The following is an 18,693-nucleotide window of genomic DNA, read 5'->3' on the forward strand; positions in this document are numbered from 1 at the left end:
CGGTGTTTGATTTGGGGATTTTTAGTACCTTAAGGGAGACCAGAATTATTTGCCTTTCCATGACCTGCATTGTTTTGAATCTTAAGTGATGTACCTGTAAATCACATAATCAGTAAGAGCCTGATCCTTCAGACACTTACTGCTGTGTACAATGTAAAATGTCAGTGTGACTGCTCATAGGACTAAGTACTGTTTCCCATCTGAAGTGTTTGCAGATTTGGGTCCTGACAATGGATGTTTGTGTGTCTGTCTCCAGCCACAGCACAAAGGCTGCTGATGGGGCTACAAGGTGCTGGGAGTAAACAGCTTATGGTTCAGGTTGCAGGCACCCAGAGAAGTTAAAACACTGCATCCCAAAGTGGGTGGAGTGAACTACAGGAAATGAGTCTGACTCATCAAAACGTTTTAATAATTTGTCCTTTATACTGGTATTTCTGTAGAAAATCTGTCTACTTAATCTTTGTGTAGCTGAGTTTTGAAGCCATGACTGTATCTAAACATATCTGTCTTCTGAGGCTTTGTCCTACCTACCTAGGGCAGTTGAGGAGTTGTCTGAGCAGAAAGACATCACTCCTATTACACTTCATAGTCTGGTCTTTACTGTGATGTTGCTTGTGTCCCCAGAAGGCAATGCTTTGCTTTCCAGCTGAGAGTGGCAGTTAATAGTTTGTGGATGGATGTATAAGATGGGGAAGTTGTTTTCTGAAAACAAGAATATGAAACAAACTTTTTAAAAGACTGATGTTTCAAGACTGAAACAGTAGAACCACTGCTTTGGTAACAGAGGCAGATAAATTAGAGGTAGATAAATTAGGATAAATGCATATATGTATGTATAAACATATGCAATTGAAATTTTAAAAAACATTATAGTCACATCTCAAAGACAGTTGAACTATTAATTTCCATCCTTCTTTATTTGGGGCTACTTGATGAGTTCTTGTGTGTCTCAGTTTGGGGAGGCTGATGTTACGTGATGGAGTCATCCACTTGTGACAGTCCTACCAGGATTGTCTGCATTTGGGTAGTACCACATGAATGAAAAGGAAATGGGGAGCTTTTCCAGTGTATATCAGTTTTCAATACACTCAGATCCCCTCTCCCTTCTCACCTGAATTTTTAAGACAGTCATCAGCCTTCCAAGGTCTCCAATAAACATGAAGTAGATTCCCTGGAGTGTTTCACTTAAGATCAAGCACAGTAAAAGATCCAGTGCTATGTACAAGGCACCTATAGCTCCCTGATTCTGTGCCCAGCCTTGGACACAGATTTGAGCAACATGAGAGCTGCTCTGACCTGTGTCATCTGGCAGTGGTCCCCGAGAGCTTGTTTACCCTGGATATTTTTTCACTAGATAATAATTACACCACTGAAACTACGTGAGTGGGAAAACTTTGCACATGTGTAGCAGGGGGTCATTCGGATAAGGACCTTTGTTTAATTCACTTTCAATACCATTGTGGTATTGAAATGGTCAATAAAGCCTGTCACTACTGACAAACCACTACAGTAGGCCGTCCGCCAGCTGTGGGTTGCCAGAATGTGTTAACATTTCAACTTTGTGCCTTTGCTCCCAGTCCCCACAGGCTGCCAGAGGAGCCAGCTGCCTGAGTCCACAAGTGGACAGCTCTGTAACGTGCACAACATGCCAATCACTCCTCCTGCTGAGTATTTGGCAAGGAGAGAAGTGACTCGAGGAGGTTACTCCAGATTTATATTGCTCCCTTCAGCCAAATGATCACGTTCCTCTTTTCTCTAGGACTTCTGCCTTATTGAGGGCTCTATCCTGCAGTGTGTTGAGCCCCACCATGAGGGGCTGAGTGCTCTCACTCTCCCTGCTGTTGATGGCTGTGGAGAGCCCTCATTATCCTTCAGGAATGCTCAACACCTTTCAGAAATGGCGAGCACCTTCCAGTACTGGAGCTGGCATAAACTGCACCAGAGCAGACTAATGTTTTGCATTTGGACCAGACTGTGTTTTTGAAGGACAGGAGGAAGTTCGTTATGCTGGATTTAAGCCTGCTCCTGCTTTGACTGAAGTGAGTAGTATTTTATTTTTGTACTTTGATGTAGAGAGGAGCAGGACTGGACCTGCTGTGAGAGTGATTGATTTTCATCAGCTTGCGAGCAGCGAGCAGAAAAGAGGGCAGGTTCACTGCTGCACAGCATCACTAACAGATTCAGTTGCAAACACAGCATCACCATCTCCCTCACACTTCCCTCCACCCACTTTCATCAAACAGCTCCTCTTCATTAAAGCAGTGCCCTTGCTTCTGTGCTTGCTTTAGAAGTGTTATGACACTGCTGTGAAGCACAGAATTCCCCAAAGCCTCAGAGAGAGAAAAGATAAATGAGGTATCCTGAGCAATTGACTAAAGGCACAGAAAAAGGAAGAACACAGTGCTGATTTCAGCAAATATCCATGCTTCCACAACACTTACCCACTGTTAGACTACTTCATAAACTCGTTGTGTAAAGAAACGTTGCAAGAATAGCCATGAAGATGACATGAAGAATGAAGTGAGCAATGATTTTTCCTCTGCTCCCAGTAGGACCAACATTGAATTTGGCCACAACAACCTGCCATTATGGCTTGATACAGTTTGAAATAGTGCATGAACAATAACTGAATCTCATCTCTCATAAAATTCAGTGTTTGAGTAATTTTAAATGTCCTTTCATCATGTTGCTGCTGTTCAACTTTATCAGAGTGGATTATATTTGGAGAATGTGCACAGATAAAGATGCTAATAATAAATACAATAGTTGATTAGATACAAACAACAGGGAGCCAGCAGCACAGCCTACAATGGGCTCTAGACTAAAAATCATTACTACTATAATGGAAAATTGTACTTTGCTCTTAAAAAGAGAGGTAACAAACCAGCAATATATCCTTCTGCTAGTTCTCTCACTGATTTACTTTCACATGGTTAGAATACATTTGTTGATGTAGCTCAAGAGAATAGTGAAAAAAGGGAAAGAAAAAGAGTTGTGCTTTCTATTCTAGTAGTTAGGATGGGGGTGGATGGGTGGGTGAAAGGGAAACGTAGGTTTCAATCTGATGAAGAAGCACATGCTATGCTCCAGTTTTATGGTGCATGGCTGTTGACATTTTCTCAAGCAATAAGTAAGAAATGTCACATAAATTCATCGTTTCTGGAGTCAGTCTTTCTTATACAGCCTGGCTGCCTCTTTCACTGGTCCTTCAGCTGAAGCTCACACCTTGCTCAGGTGTCTTGGCCATAGTGTGTACCTGTCCTCCTGCAGAACTGGCACACTCTGAAAGCTAGGAGGGCACAAAGAGGGATGTTTAGTTTTGAGCCCTGTAAGACTTGCAGTTCTTGATCTTTTTCAATTCCCACAGTCCCTGCTTGTGGGGAGACTACCCACATTCAGAGGTTTTGGCAGGACTCACCATCCAACACCATCTGATGGACCACCTACTACAGAGCCTGAAGACTTAAACTGCCCAGAGATCCTAGAGATGGTTACAATGATTTCATAACCGACCTGACTTCCAGAGCTACTTGCAAGTGCAAAACCTCACTAAAGATAAAAGACATGTAATGTTTTAGAACAAGTTTCCAATTAACTTTGATTTGCGGGGGGGGGGAAAACAAAGCAAAACAGAATATCTGAAAGGTTACCCTCGTTTCTCAAGCATGCAGTCTTGAAATACTTTGTTTCACTGACTTCCAGCTGTAAGAAACAAAAGTTAACACTGTGGCAGAGGCCTGGATTCAAGAAAAGTCAAGGAAAAAGGAGAAACTGTGGTAGAAAAATTTGTGTTGTTACTGTTGTTACAGGGCACTGTAGCTACAACCTGGTAATGGGCAATAAAACTGTGATGAAGAGTTTCCTTTGAAGAGCACTTAGGTTATGGAATAAAATCACATGCATCAAAATTATGGCATAGCCTCCTGTATTGCATAATGTATTGCATAAGAGAAAATAGAGAATAGCTGTTTCACATTAATACTTTGTCACATGGGCAGGTCATGGATGCCAACAGTGGATGAAATTTCACTAGAGAAAGCAAATCAGAAAAAAGTTTTCTGATTCAGTCAACTTCAAAATCACACTTCATTCAGAGTAATTTTTTAAACTATTATTGTTCCATGCAAGATGACTGTAACTAAAAAAGGCTTGACAGAAGAAGGATATTTTTACTGTGTCAAGTGTCAGCCCTTTGGATTCAATCAAAAGTCTCTTTGCCTGTAATTTCTCAAGTATAGTCAGGTTCCTTATTTCTGTGGATTTTTCTTAGGGCAATGGGCGAAAGAAATATTTTTAATTGGCTGAGGATCTCCGGCACCGAAACTATTTTAATTACTTGTTTCTAAACATAGAATACACATAGAATTTACTTTAAGGCTTATTAAATCTTGCTGCAATACTGAAATTTTCCATTTAGCCTAAACAGAGTTTTACAGATTAAAAGAAATAAAACTGAAGGGAAAGCAAGCCCACACTCTTTATTACATTCATCTTTTTTTAGAATGACAAAATTAAATCAACACCCACATAAAATATAATTGCCAATATCATACCACTCCATTTTTCGGAGCCAAAGAAGACAAAATCCATCATTCCCACCTCCAGGTCAGCTGCTCAGCTTCTTTTTTTTTTTTTTTTTTTTCTGCCAAGAGGATTGCTCTGCCTACCTCTGCCCAGAAGAGGAGCCAGTGAGAAGAGCCCAGTGTTAGGGACCTCGCATTTGACTTGGAGGACTAACCTTCTTGAATTTCAAGAACGCTAAGGAATGTGCTGGTTCAGGCACCGGGGAGGTGCCTTTTTACATAATTACCACAATTTTTTAGTAGAAGACTGCCTCAGGCCCCCTGTGGCTATGCATGGCTGGGCTGTAGTCTCTTTTGCAAAGCTTTTGCTTAATTAACTACGGGGAAAATATATTCAAGAACAATGGGTGAAAGGCACTTGAGTGAGAGGGGAGCTACAATCAAGGTCTCATTTAAACCACATATGCAGCCCACTGCGAGGTGGTTCCCCCGCTGCAGCTCATCTACCTTGTGTAGTAGGTCACACGGTACATGGCTGGGCACAGACCTGGGAGCTGCTTGCCAAAGCCTACTGATGATGCAAGTGGAATTCACCTAACAGCTCCGTGGGCTTACACCACAGGGAATGATTTATTGCTGCATTATTTTAGCTATGCACTCATGAAGTTACATCAGGCATCAAGCTGGAGCGAGGCTTGCTGTCTAATCCTACTTATCCCACCCAAAGGGTTAGTAAAATGCAGTGGGGGAAAGTAGATCTCTGCTTTAATGTAGCTCCAGAAGGCAACAGCAGCAGTGATGCTGGAGTGGCCAGAGCAAGGTAGATAACAGGACCTTGGTTGTCAGCTCTTCCTGGAGCTCAGCTAATATGTCTTACTACCCCTAACAGTATAAAGCTAGCAGGGATACACCTGCTGATGCCGTAAATTAATCCTCATTCTGTCGTCTAGAGGGATGCACAAATACCTGTAGTCAAGTGTTGAGTGAAGCTGAACCCTGCTTGGTGTCAGGAGAGATGCTGGTGCTGGCAGTGCGGCAGGGATGTGGCAGATTGAATTATGGGTTAATCAGTTTCGATCCTGTCACTCTGCTGCTAATCAAATTACCCTGTTCAGCTCAGCGTAGTTTTGGAGCGTGTCTACTCTTGGTCTGATGCAGTTCAAGCAGCACGCTGATGAATATACTAACTAAATTAACTTTTTCAGTGAAGGCAAGCTCAGGAAGGCCTGAGCCATGCAGATTTCTTTACTGTGGAGTTATACAACGAAGTACTTCTTGTTCTCTTTGCAAAGGCTATACCATTATTTTATTTGCTGTTACGAAGGCTAAAAAGTAGGGCAGAAGGATGTACAGAAAACAACGATATGCTGATTGCCATGTGTTGTTAAATGTTATATGTGAGGAATACAAGCACGTGAGAATTGCTTAGGTTGATGGTTTGTGTCTGTGGAACTCTGAAAGGGCCACTTGTGCTACATCGTGCAGAAGGAGTTAAGACCTCATATCAGCAACATACAACTTCCTCAAAACTGCTGGTTTAAAAGTAACTTTAAAAAAAATATTTGAAATGGCAGTGTGTTTGCTGGGAACATATTATTTACACAGGGAAATTTCCTAATTTTCTTTTTTTTGCTCAACGTAATTTTTGATCTGTAGTTGCCTGAAAGTCTTGGTACCAAATCATTTGCTCCACCTTCAGTACATTCGAGTTGACTTCAAAAGACTGCTGTCGTAAGAAGGAAAGTGCTTGGTTTTGGTTTATTGATACAAAAGAGGAACATGATATAAATAATTTAGATGACTCGTCTGTGCCAACACTTTGTTAACCTGAAAGTTCCTGATTCCTGTCAGGATCTGTGTGGGCTCTCACTGCTCCTCTGGCTGCTGTACAAGCCTGGGTTCAATTGTAGCAGCTGCAACCATGGCTAAAATGGCCACAGGATAACACTTGTGTTAAGGGCAGAATCTGCAAATTCTAGTTTTTTTGAACAATGACATTTTCATGGCAGTTATTTGTATTTTAGGTTGCCTGGCCACTTAGTGCCTCTTCAGATGGCCTAAATGGAGGAAAAACTCAAACCCTCACTTGTTCATACAGTGCTCAGCTGCACAGAGTTATTGTTGCCCACGATTTTAAAGACTTTGAGAGGCTGTTTGAAAACATGACCTCATTGTTGTCTACAGCTTCCTCAGCAGGGAAGTGGAGGGGCAGGCACTGATCTCTGCTCTACGGGGACCAGGGACAGGACCTGAGGGAATGGCGTGAAGTTGTGTCAGGAGAGGTTTAGGTTGAATATTAAAAAGCAGTTCTTCCCCCAGAGGGTGGTTGGGCACTGGAACTGGTTCCCCAGGGCAGTAATCACAGCACCAAGCCTGTCAGAGTTCAAGGAGCATTTGAACGATGCTGTTGGGCACATGGTGGAATTGTTGGGGATGGTCCTGTGCAGGGACAGGAGCTGATCCTTGATGTTCTTGTGGGTCCCTTCCAACTCAGGTCATTCTGTGACTCTGTGAACTATATTTATCTGTTTATATGCAATATTTAGATAAATACAAATACTTAAACTATTTAACATGTCGGTGCAACGCAAAACCTGAAGAAACAAGAACTATGAGCAGACTCAGCGCCTTTTGACCCGCCGATCCTTGCTCGCCTACACCACATCGGCCCCCTGGCCCTAGCCCCACGCCGGGATCCTTTTTCTTCCCTCCTTCCCTCTCTCCCTCCCTCCCTCCCTCTCTTCCTCTCTCCCTCCCAACCCGCGGGGAATCCGCGGGCGGCTCCCCCGGCCCGGCCGGGCCACTGGAAAACTACAGCTCCCGTGGTGCCCCGCGCGCGGCGGGCGCGGCCACCTCCCCGCGGCGGCGGGGGGGAGGGCACGGCGCGCTGGCCGGGTGCGGGCGGGGGCGTGGCCGGCGGCGCGGCCCCTCCTCCCCCCTGTGCCGTGTGTCGGTTTCGGGCTCCCGCCCGTCGCCATTTAGCGCGGAGGCGTCGCCGGGGCGGCCGCGCTCGGTATTGCCCGCCGGGCGCCACCCGGACTTGGCTCGGCGGCCCCCAGTGCGCGGCGGCTGCGGGCCGCGGGCAGCAGCGGCAGAAGGAGAAGGAGCGGCGGCGGCGGCAGCAGCACCAGCAGGAGCAGCAGGAGGAGGAGGAGGAGGAGGAGGAGGAGGAGGGTTTCCGGCTCCGCGCGCGGCGGCCGTGGCTGTTGGAGGGAGCGCGGCCCGGCCGCGCGGGCGGTGGCTGCGCCTGCCGGGCGGTGGAGAGGCCGCGGCCGCCATGGGCGCCCCGGTGAGGCGGGGCTGAGCCCCCGGGACCCCTTTCCCTGCCCTGGGCCTGCCCGGGCCTCTCCCGCTCGCTGCGAGTGACTGAGCGCGGCGGCTCCCTTGGTGTGCGGGGCCTGCGCCCCGCTCCCTCCTCGGCTCCCGGCCGCTTTCCCTCCCCTCCCCGCACCGGCCCAGCTCGCTCTCTCTCTCTCTCCATCGCCGGGGGTAACCGCAGCCGGGTGAGGCGCCGGCGTCTCCCCGCTCGGGGGCCCCCTCCCCGGGTGCTCGGGGTTTCCCTCCCCTCGCCGCCCCCCGCTCCATCCCAGCGCCCCGTGTCGGCTCCCGGTGCTCCATGTCGGCCCCGCTGCCCGGCTCCCCGCTGCAGGATGGATGCAGACGCTGACCGGGGATCCACCCCGCCGGCCCAGCCTCCCAGCTCCGCCGCGAGGAGCCCTTGGGACCCTCCTCAGTTGCAGCTGCAACGGCAGCCGCGGCCGGGCGCGCTCCCCGCTCAGTGACCGGCCCTCCCCTCGCCTCCCGCCGCCGCCGCCTCGCCACAGCCGCGCTCCCCCGGGGCACCATGTCGGGGAGCGCCCCGGGCAGCGGCGCCCCGGCCCCTCGCTTCCTGGTGCCCCCGCCGCCGCCGCCCAAGAACGGCTCCAGCTCGGACAGCTCCGTCGGGGAGAAGCTGGGAGCCGCCGACCACGGAGCCGCCGGTGCCGGCGGGTCGGACGGCGGGCCGGGGAACGGCGGCCGCAGTGAGGAGTACCGGCGCCGCCGCCACACCATGGACAAGGACAGCCGGGGGGCGGCCGCCACCGAGCACCGCTTCTTCCGCCGGAGCGTGATCTGCGACTCCAACGCCACGGCCTTGGAGCTGCCCAGCTTGCAGCCCGCAGCGTCCTCGGCCCCGGTCTCGGGAGGCAGCGCAGCTCCCTTGGTGTCCCCTCCCGAGGGTGCCGGCCCGACCCCTTGCACCGCTGTCAGCGCCGCCCAAGCCCCCTCGCTGCTGCAGCAGCCGCCGCCGCCCGCCCCGCTCCCCCTGGAAGAAGGACAGGCTGCTGAGGAGCCCCCAGCTGCCAAGGATGCCGCCCCGCTGCTGCCCAAGGAGGAGGAGGAGGGGGACGAGGCAACTGCGCTACCCCCTACCAGTGCCGCTGGCAGCCTGTCAGCTGCCACCCGGGAATTTGAGGAGCGGAGAGCACAGCAGGAGGACATCGAAGAGCTTGAGACCAAGGCGGTGGGCATCTCCCCGGATGGCCGCTTCCTGAAGTTTGACATCGAGATTGGAAGAGGCTCTTTCAAAACTGTGTATAAAGGATACGGAAACCACCGTGGAAGTTGCCTGGTGCGAGCTACAGGTAAAATAAACAAATAAAAATTGTGAATTACCAGAGCACAGTCACTCTCCCAGGTGCTAGGCTCTGTGCTTGAAGGAGGTAAAACCCACCAGCTTGAGGTTGCTTAATTCAGAGGGAGCTGCAGACTTTACCTGGGGCAGTCCTTTGGAAGAAAGGTGCAGCCTTTCCTTGGAGTCAGTTTGCCTTTTAATTATTTTAAATACTGTGCTCTCTGAAGAGTGTTTTAGGTTTATCATCACAAAATGCACCACGGTTGTGTTTCGTATAGTGTCTTGCGGTTTACGCCTCCAAAAGGTAGCTTGGAGGATTGTAAAAATACTTGTGTACAGCTTCAGGGGGGCTGAGGGGAAAATGTGTACATAAATGTCAGCTTGAGCTAGACCTAGCTTTTCAGAATTTGTTTGGGTGTTTTTTCTTTAGGAAAAAACACTGAAATGTTAATTTCACAGACATTTCATGTGTTGTGGCAGTGGATTCCTGTAGGAGGTAACTCTAGAATATACACAAGTCATGTAGTGTTTCACACCGTTTAGTTTTGCAAAGCTGGATTTTTTCATTCCAAGTTCTGAGGTTCATACTTGTTAATAGGCACAAGGAAAGAAATTCTCTTCTTTCTGAAGCTCTAGAAGACCCCCTGAAGTTTAAACTTTCCAAATGACTGGTGGGTTAGACTGGGCTAAGACACTACTCTGTTACCGGGTTTCTAGCCTGAGCAGAGCCAGAGTTCAGTAGGAGTCCAGTCTAACGATGGCAAGAACAGCCTTAGTTCCATTCGAGTCAGAGCTTGTGTAACTGAGACGGAGGTTGCTGTGCAACAACCTTAAAAGAAGTGGGAAGAGCTTGGAGTACCAGGAGCAAATACCTGGTGTAGTAGTTTGTTTTCAAAGCCTCAGTGTTAAGTTACAAGGTTGGTGCTTGTTTCTTAGTGTTGGGTTTTGGTGCAGTTCATAGAGACGCTTGTGTCCTTCATCTTTGTTATTGTTTGTGCTTCCATCCAATTTAGGACAGACAAAAGAGCATTGGGTCAAAGTCCTAAAAGTCTTTGTAGGGTCTTTAGGCAGTTGGCTGCTCACAAATTATTGATTGGAGTAACTGCACCAAAACTTTCTCAAAGGCAATTTTAAATCGGTTCCAGTCAAGCTGAGGGAATTAAGAGATTTCTTGATTTGTATTCATATTTGCCTTTGCTCAAGTGTTCTACCAATATCTTGGTTCATAATGTTATTGCCATTATTCTGTGCTTACTGACTGTGGAAGGTTTTCTTTGTGACCCTTAAGCGTGCCCTGCTCTTCCATGCTAGCTAAGTACTTGCTATGGTGGTGTGTTTGAGCATTAATTTTAAATTAAAAGTGAAATGATCAAGTGTTGGGCTCTGCTGAAGCTTTACTTGTGCAATTTGAACTGTGAGGGTAATAATAATCCACCAAAGTGATAGGACTTTTATTTTAAATTTTAATCTTTGCAATTTTCGAGTTCTCTGACTTTAACCCCTGAAAACCGTTTTTATCTTCACACTTTACTTACTTATCAGAAACTAATGTCAGCTTGGCATCAGTTGTTTCTCACTAATGTTGCCTCTGTTGAAGTGTCTGAATCATCATCGGTACCATGTGCACAAACTGTGTGAAGAAGTACCTTCTTTGTAGGAATTTAAGAAAGAAGCTCATTTATGAAGGGCATGTTGCTGGGCTTTCAACTGATTGAAGAATTTCTTGAGTAGTATTCAAAATGACAGGTTACAAAAAGCATGAATGAAAATATTTGTAAGGGAGAAAATACCTGATGTTTTGCTCAGAGGTTAACTGCATTCATTACAGGAGTGTCTTGTGGGTTAAATTGTTCCAAAGTCTGTAGTTTCCCTCTCATGAAGAGACTCAGTACAAAGTGACAAGTTTGAAAAAACAATGTAAATTTTTTAGCTGTTAAAAGTATTTGCTGAAGGAGCTTGATTCTACAGCTAGTAGAATACTTTAAGCTTAAGTCTTATTGTTTGTGTCTAGAAAGAAAAGGAGGAGTTTGGTGTTTATTGGTATGGTGGGTATATCCTCCTCTTTCTCTAGGAAAATATTATTGTTGACAGGTTGATATTTGTTATGCATGGTTTGTATCAAAAGACAATCTGCTTTCACAAAGATGGACTCAAATGTTATTGGTTTTCCAGAATGCCATGGGTTGAGGATTGGTGAACCTTCAAGGCATAATTATTTTATTAGGGAAATGTGAATGATTTTCTTCCTTGCTATATTACTGTAACCATAACTAACTGATGGTTACTTTTAATTGTCCTGAAATAATGTTCCTCAGCAATAGCAGAGCTTTTCTTCTCTGTGTTCATGCCAGCAAGCATAGGCATCTGGGGTGTCCCACCTCCCTAGAGTCTTCCAAACAGCTCTACTGAAGATTTTGTGATGGTCTCTGGCAGAATGACTTTTTAATGCTGAATAACGCAACTATACCTCATTTCTATGTATATGCTCTATATGAATAAAGACTAAAACCTGATTCTATCAATCTGCTTCCTTTCAGAGGAAGTTTGGAGGCTGTGTGTGAAATGCAGCTTGTGTTCCCAAGTTGTTGGTGTTACTCTAGGGAATATTGCTCTATATCCTTAAGGCTCTTGGATTGCCTTGTAATTCCCTTTTTGCTTGACGTATGGAACTGTGCAAGAAATAGGAGGAAGAGCTGAAATTCACTGGATCACCAAATAGTGCTCTTAGTATCTCCAGCAAGCCAAGGTCCTGGCCAAGACTCTAGTTTTCCTTGATCTGTGGAAGATGGGTCAAGTTTGCTGAATTTAACAAAAGCCCAACATAGGTGTGACTGATGGACTATCCCAGTGTACTTCATGACCTGTCAATATGAAGCAAATTGTAGCAGAACCTATTTGAAATATTGGTTGCAGGTATTTTAAATGTGGTTTATTTGCCCTGCTGTGAGTACAGTGGAGCTGTGAAGAGCTCAGCAGCAGCTGCTTCATGCCAGTGCTCAGCTTCAGTTGCTGCAAGGAGATTGTTAGTGTAGTGTTAGCCTTCAAATACTTTTATTCCCCTTGTATATATTCATCTCAACTCTAGTTATTCTGAGTCAAGTGTGCCTCCTACTGTTGTCATTAGCACATCTCATAAATTGAGTGAAATAGTAGGTAGGGTTACTGCTTAAATGGTCTTTAAATAGATAGATGTTGGCAAAAGTGGTAACTACTGCTGTTTTCTATTTTAATGTAAAATAACTCTTCCTGTACAATTGTGTTACTGGTTAGCCTTTCTGAATCACTTTTGAGCAGTGAGTCCTTCATCACCTCTGCACAGTTCAGGCAACATTGTGGCTAAAATGTGATGCCTGCCCTGTTGCATTGTTTATCTATGCAAAGCAATACTCTTATGCCAAAAGTAGCAAGACTCACATAGTTGACTGTAAAAGCCAAATCTTAGTGCTACTGTGTCATCCCTCTGAGGCCCTGTGTGAGTTGGTTGTATATCAAGATTGTCATTTAACTTCTGATTTAGAGAAGAGTACAGTCACTTGCTGGACTGCAGAATCTTGTATCTAGAATTATTGTTCTGGGCTATGTCGTTCAAATTAGTAACTTTTCTAATATGAACGTGTGCTTGGTGATATGGAGGTAAATTGGGCTCTTTTTTGAATTGTATATTTGTCAGGCATGCAAAGGCTTATCTTCTTTCATTTGGACAGTGTGTTCCCTTAGAGGCAGCACGATTTATCAACTGTTATTAGAAAGATATTTGTGTTGGTTGGAAATCCATTCTTGGTAAACTGTGTACATTGGAGAACAGCACTGCTTGTCTGGTATGTGCTGTGTCCCTCCTGTGCTTTGTGTTCTTTCACGGAAAGGGTGAGTTTGTCAGTCAGCAGATACAATTCACAAATGTGTTGCCTTGCTGATATGTTGCTTTGCCATTCTTACCCTGACTTCAGTGCAGTGGCAGTCAGGTTATTGTGCTTAACACGTGAGCTGCTGAAGGAGAAAAGGAGCTTGAGGGCTCTCCCTAAGCAACATAGAGCTTCTGGGGGTAAGAAGTGAGTTGGATGGGTGGAAGTGGTGCAAGAAGTGTTTGTACTGGTTCCTACTTGGAGGGGAAGCTGAATATGAATTTGGCTGCCTTTAGTTATAAATCATCTGAGTAATAAACTGGTGTAGGGTTACATGTGTGCAAGTCTGTTGCAGATGTTTAACTACAGACCAAGTGTGGTGTACAAGCACTTCAGCTTACAAATGGATTTTAGTTCACATAGGCAGTAGCACTGAAAAATGAGTTGAGAACAAGCATAATGCCATAACTGAATGTGAACCATGAGATTCTGTAGTGCACTGTGGTAAAATGATAATGCCACTGGTTGTCACTTTGTTGCAGGAAGCAGTGAGGTACTAAATAATATTTCCATCTGTCAGAATTTGTCTAAGTCTAACAATGTTAACTTAAAACTCACAGTGCAGGAAGTTGCTTGGATATGGTGTATATCTTCTTTTAGTGACACTTCAGATTTAACTATGCCTATCTTTATCTTGTAGACTTAAAGCTATATTTAATAGTGATTTTTAGGTCAGCAGACAACAATGGAATGTAGTTTCTATACTCTGGAGTATAGACTCCACTGCAGGCTCACCATGATAAATATCAGCTTGCTGAAGTCGATGTTTAATTCTTAAAATTCTCTTTGCTTTCTGGACTGGCTGAGCTGAGAATGTTTCAGAAGCTGCATGTTCAAGTCTGACAACCAAAAAAGGTCTTGTATCGCATAACTGTGGCATCCTGTAGTGTCTTTTTTCTAAAAGCTGGTTGTATATTGCTCACTAGGAGGCCCGACTGCAGAGATGGTGGCTCTGATGCACAACTGTGTAGCTACATTAAGGCAAAATGGAAAACCAGATCAAGACCTTTCTGCAGTGAGAGGAAGCTGAGGAGTAGGGACCTGGAATTCATTGTCAAGTGCTATTGGCAGAAGGTTACATTCTGCTAGTTCTGGAGAAGTAGTCAGCATCCTGAGACAACTATGCCTTCTTTGAAAACTCTGACTGTGTTTTAGTTCTGAATATTTAAAAATACTTTTTGTAAGATTCCTACTGGGAGATCAAGTCTAATTTGGTATGGTGGCTCCCATGCCTACCCAGTACTTCACATCAGTGTTTTTAATACTTTACTAGTCTGTGAGCATAATTACATGTGGCTACAGCAGCAGTGTGCCTCCTGTTCGTGACTGCTCCTGGGTCAGATGCATAATTGTCACAAATGTCAATTAATCAAGATATGTGACAATCTGTGAACATCCTGCTGTCCTTATTAGCTCTTCTTCTGTTTTCAGCTCTACAATTTCCAAAATACTGATAGTAAAAAGCTGTAAAACCGTAAGTGTACAAAGGGTTTATAGCCCTTTCAGGTTACACTGGATTTCCAAGTGTCTTGAGGTGTGTGCACACAGGAAGCTTGAAATTTGGTGCAGTAAGGTTTAAATTTTCATTAGTTTTCTATGTCATAGGGTAGAACAAGTTACTGGTACTTAGGGGCTTCAAATCTCCGATGTGAAAGTTTCTCCTTTGGCTGAAGAACAAAACCCAGCCATATTCCTGAGTGTTTGTCCTGTAATTGATACAATTGACAACTTGATAAATGACATGGGAAAGGAGCCAGACTAATTACCTGCAGAAGTATAAACAGTAGTCAGGCTCCCTCAGACTTGACAAAGGTGACCCTGAAAGAGAGAAGGGAGCTTTAAAGTACATTCTGGAGCTGCAGCTGTTAGGAGACCTCTACTTAGGAAAATAATCTTACCTCAAAGGGATATCACTTTTGGAGATGGCCGTGGTTCAATTTGTAACTGGCTGGTTGTGAGGCAATAAAGATAATCGGATAAGTACATTCTGAAAATGCAGCATTTTTTATGGGAATAAACAGGCTCTTATTTGTCAATTCGTGTGGGTTTGAGAGGTGCAGAATTAAATCTCTTAAATGAGATTTGTTTGGGGCTGTTGTGCTTTAAAACACTTAGCTTCGTAACTAAACTTTTAAGACTTAAGGAAAAGTACCAGGACTATGATCTTTTCTTGAAAGAGGAAAAAAAAAAAACCCACCTGATAAAAGCTCCCTGGAGACATCCTGTATGGAGTCCTTTGAGAGCTGTCTAGCAGAGTAATAAATAAAACAAGCAGTAATAGATCTGTGGTAGTCTCCATGGATGCAGCGCATGGTACAGTGCAGTTTCAGTGCCTTTTGGTTTGCAACATCCCTCTGGGCCACATGTTCTATTTCTTATTTTGTCATTGTTGGCTTTGTTTCATAGAGCAGCTCATTGAACATCCCAGCTCTGACTGACACCCAGGTTCTCCTTACTGCATGTGACAGAGTTTGTGTGAAGCAGTGGCAGCCTTGATGCTTCCTGTCATGCATCTCCTCAGAAACTCTCGTTTCCTGTAAAGATTACCAACCTTTTTCTCGAGATTACTAATTTGTTCTTTCAAATCAGGGTTGACTTGAACTGAAAGTTGAGTATTTTTCAGTTTTAGCCTTTAAGTTCATATTTTCAACTTTGTCTTAGTCTACATAATGGATGTAGCATTTGAGTTATAAGGAAGATAATAAATACCATGTAAGTTTGCTGTGCTCCTGCAGCTGGGCAGAGGACTTTCTCTTGGCAGAGCATGTGTTTGTGTGGGGTTTTTTTCTTTTTTTTTTTTTTTACTTGCAGATGGTAGAAAGTTACTGTTTTTGACTCTTAAAACTTCAGATAATGATACCATGGTTTTAACTTGATCACGATGTGTGTACACCACGTCTGGAAAAACACTCTTCCAGTATACTTGAAACAATTTCTCTTCTAAATAGGAGGATTTGTAGTGCTGAAAATCGATTTCTTGGAGTAGTTGAAGGCTTTTATCTAACATGAACCATCTGCAAATCTTTTCAAGTCTAGTGTATAAATTTGTGTCCAGATGAATGAGACTCAAATTTTATACTGACTTCTTAAGTATTTTTGTGGAAGCTGCTTACAGCCCCTAGGACTGTCTTATAGCTTATTGTGACAATCATTTGGGGTATGTACTTAATCTTACTTAAGGGGTGTTAGAGTATTTTATGGTCAAGATACCACACCTATCCTTCTTTGTACCCTATTTCCAGCTTCCTCAGTATATTTGCTAATTGTCATACCAACATTTCTCAGTGTGTGGTTTTGGTTGCCTTCATTCCACTTGGGAGAGCTGGGGGAAGGGAAGAAGTGACTAGGATTGAATCTGTGCCTCACTTGAGGTCATCTTTGAGAGAGGGAGCTTGTTCACTTCTTGTCTTGTGGGCACAACCTGGAGAACACTCCTTAACTCCATGCTGCAGAGGATAAACTTTGTGTTAATAATGTTCTGAGCTATGCAGTCCTCTTGACCCAAAAGGAGATCCATGCAGTGAGATCATCACAGATCTTTTCTAATAAGCCAGAATAAAATAACTGGGATGGAATGCAGTGACCAGAATTCAGATCAGTTCTCAAACATACTTCTGAACTTCATCTCGGTTGTTGTTTTCACCTGGTGGTGGCAGGTGCATTGCACATACCCAGATTATTCCGAAGCACTTCCGGATTTGCCTGGGGAATTCCAAGCAGCACTGTGTTACTTTGCCTGGATCTCAAGCAACTTAACATGCTCTCAGTTTATTTTTCGGCAAAGGAAACTGCAGCCTGATAAAAATTGGAACTGGTGCTGTTAGAATATCATAGCCTTCCACAAGCTGTGTAAATATTAATATGTGTCTAAAGCAATAAGCAGTTTTTATGAGGATAACTCATTCTAAATCACTCAGAGGGACAAACTGCTAAGTTTGTGTTTGTCCTTTTTGGTCTAAGCAGAACCTTTGGGAGTGCTGCCTGTATACTTAGAATCTAGAAATCCTCCACAAAGTATGTTGTATTTTGGTGGCTGTCTACCTGGTAACTAAAATGTCCATGAGTTTTCAAAGTGATATGTCCAAGACACTGGAATGAATGTGTTTTAATGAGAGGATGCTATTTTTTTTTTTTTTTAATTTTTGTTTTTGGTACTCTGTGTGCCTGAGAACATGATTCTCTGAAGTGATCTGGTTCATTTGTTGGCAATGATATCAGCGATATACAGACAGCAATTCTCTGAAGTGTCTGTTCTCAGGACAGGATCACTGTGGTGCCTAATGTTGTCTAATTTCACAGGTGGTTGGCAGGACTCCTTCTAGCATGTTAACAGGAAGATCGAAACACAGAAGAAGCTTTGGCAACTCTGATAGCATCCACATCACAAGTTAGATTTTGAGCCATAGTCCAGAATGGTTCTGATCCTATTGCCTTTGTTAAATAAGCAGTCATTGGTAGAACCTTTCAGTAGCTATCCACTGAACTTCTGCTTTTCTGCTTTAGTAAGATAGCAGATGGCGTGGAAAATAAGCTTTATTAGATCTCTTATGTGAGGTAGAAGCTGTGTTGTTTCTGTTTGGCTGTTCTGGATCATCCTTGTCATCTGCATGTTTCAATCATTTCTAGTTTCATTGCATCGGTAGTTGAAGATAGTTCTGATAGCAGATTTGAGACTAGCCACAGAAAGCAGGAAACTAGAAATGGAAAACCCCAGTTATGTGATTGTGAGTTTATTGCCACCATTTAAAAGATTTTGAAAAGGAGTTCTGATCTCTTTGTATGTAATTGGGGCAAATCTCAAACAGCTATGCTGAACTAAATGAAAGGACAAAGCTGATCCCAACAGTTATGTGCATTTTGTCTGGTTTTGGCCAGTTAGTAGAGTCTTATGATAGTTTAAAACTATCCAACTGATGGGGTTACCCAGTTTTCTTTGGACACTTTCCTCTCTTAGGGTAACCTCTGACTTGTTTCTTCTTTGCTGATTGTTGCTGGCAAGTTCATGACCCCTGTCTGAATGTTTTTTTGACCGCTTCTATCCTGGGATAGACTAATGATATACAAACAATAACCCACAAATATTGCTATTAAAAGCTTCAGCATATCCAGGCTGATTATCTTAAGGATCTGCAAATCTGTGTACAGTTATGTAATATGCATCTGTTAATGGCAATTTCTGAACTGTTAGCAGGTTTTGCTTAAATATTGCAAAATGTTACCATGTCTGTTTTCAAATCTGCTCCTTTTAAATGAGACTTTTATTCTTACAAATATTTTCCAACACAGAACTATATTTGGTTTGTCTCCTTCTTTATTCAGCTGCTTATGGTATGCTTTTATTTGGGAAATGTAGATTGTCTGTCTACAAAATGCAAGATGCTAAGTTTATGTGCTCTGTTTTGCTATAGCTGATTTGGACTCAGTCTATGAGTCCTCCTTAAAGAAAAAATGTGGTGAGTGAGACAACTTGAGTTGGAGAGTTCTTGAAGCAGTCTGTTCAGATAAGTGTCCTTCAGTAAGAAATACTGTCTGAAAAGTGATTGATATTTTTTTTTGATTGATATATTTTTTTTTAATATTGCTCTCTCTGGATGTAGACAAGTAGAGATTGACAGTATGTAGAATGCTCTTTGAGGGCATGTTTTTTTGTTTG

The 18,693-nt window shown here is 44.0% G+C and overlaps 1 protein-coding gene across 1 annotated transcript in view; it reads left to right on the top strand.

Annotated features, from left to right (window-relative positions):
- The first annotated feature begins 8,352 nt into the window (after window positions 1–8,352).
- The window catches only part of WNK1 (WNK lysine deficient protein kinase 1), a 99,483-nt gene continuing 89,142 nt past the window's right edge, over window positions 8,353–18,693 (top strand). Inside the window, 2 exon segments of the mRNA XM_017804630.1 lie at window positions 8,353–9,104; window positions 9,106–9,148. Of these exon segments, the coding sequence (XP_017660119.1) occupies window positions 8,368–9,104; window positions 9,106–9,148 (780 nt within the window). The 5' untranslated portion in view covers window positions 8,353–8,367.

This window comes from Lepidothrix coronata, unplaced genomic scaffold (assembly GCF_001604755.1).
Source record: "Lepidothrix coronata isolate B3197 unplaced genomic scaffold, Lepidothrix_coronata-1.0 Scaffold10, whole genome shotgun sequence".
Lineage (NCBI taxonomy): Eukaryota > Metazoa > Chordata > Aves > Passeriformes > Pipridae > Lepidothrix > Lepidothrix coronata.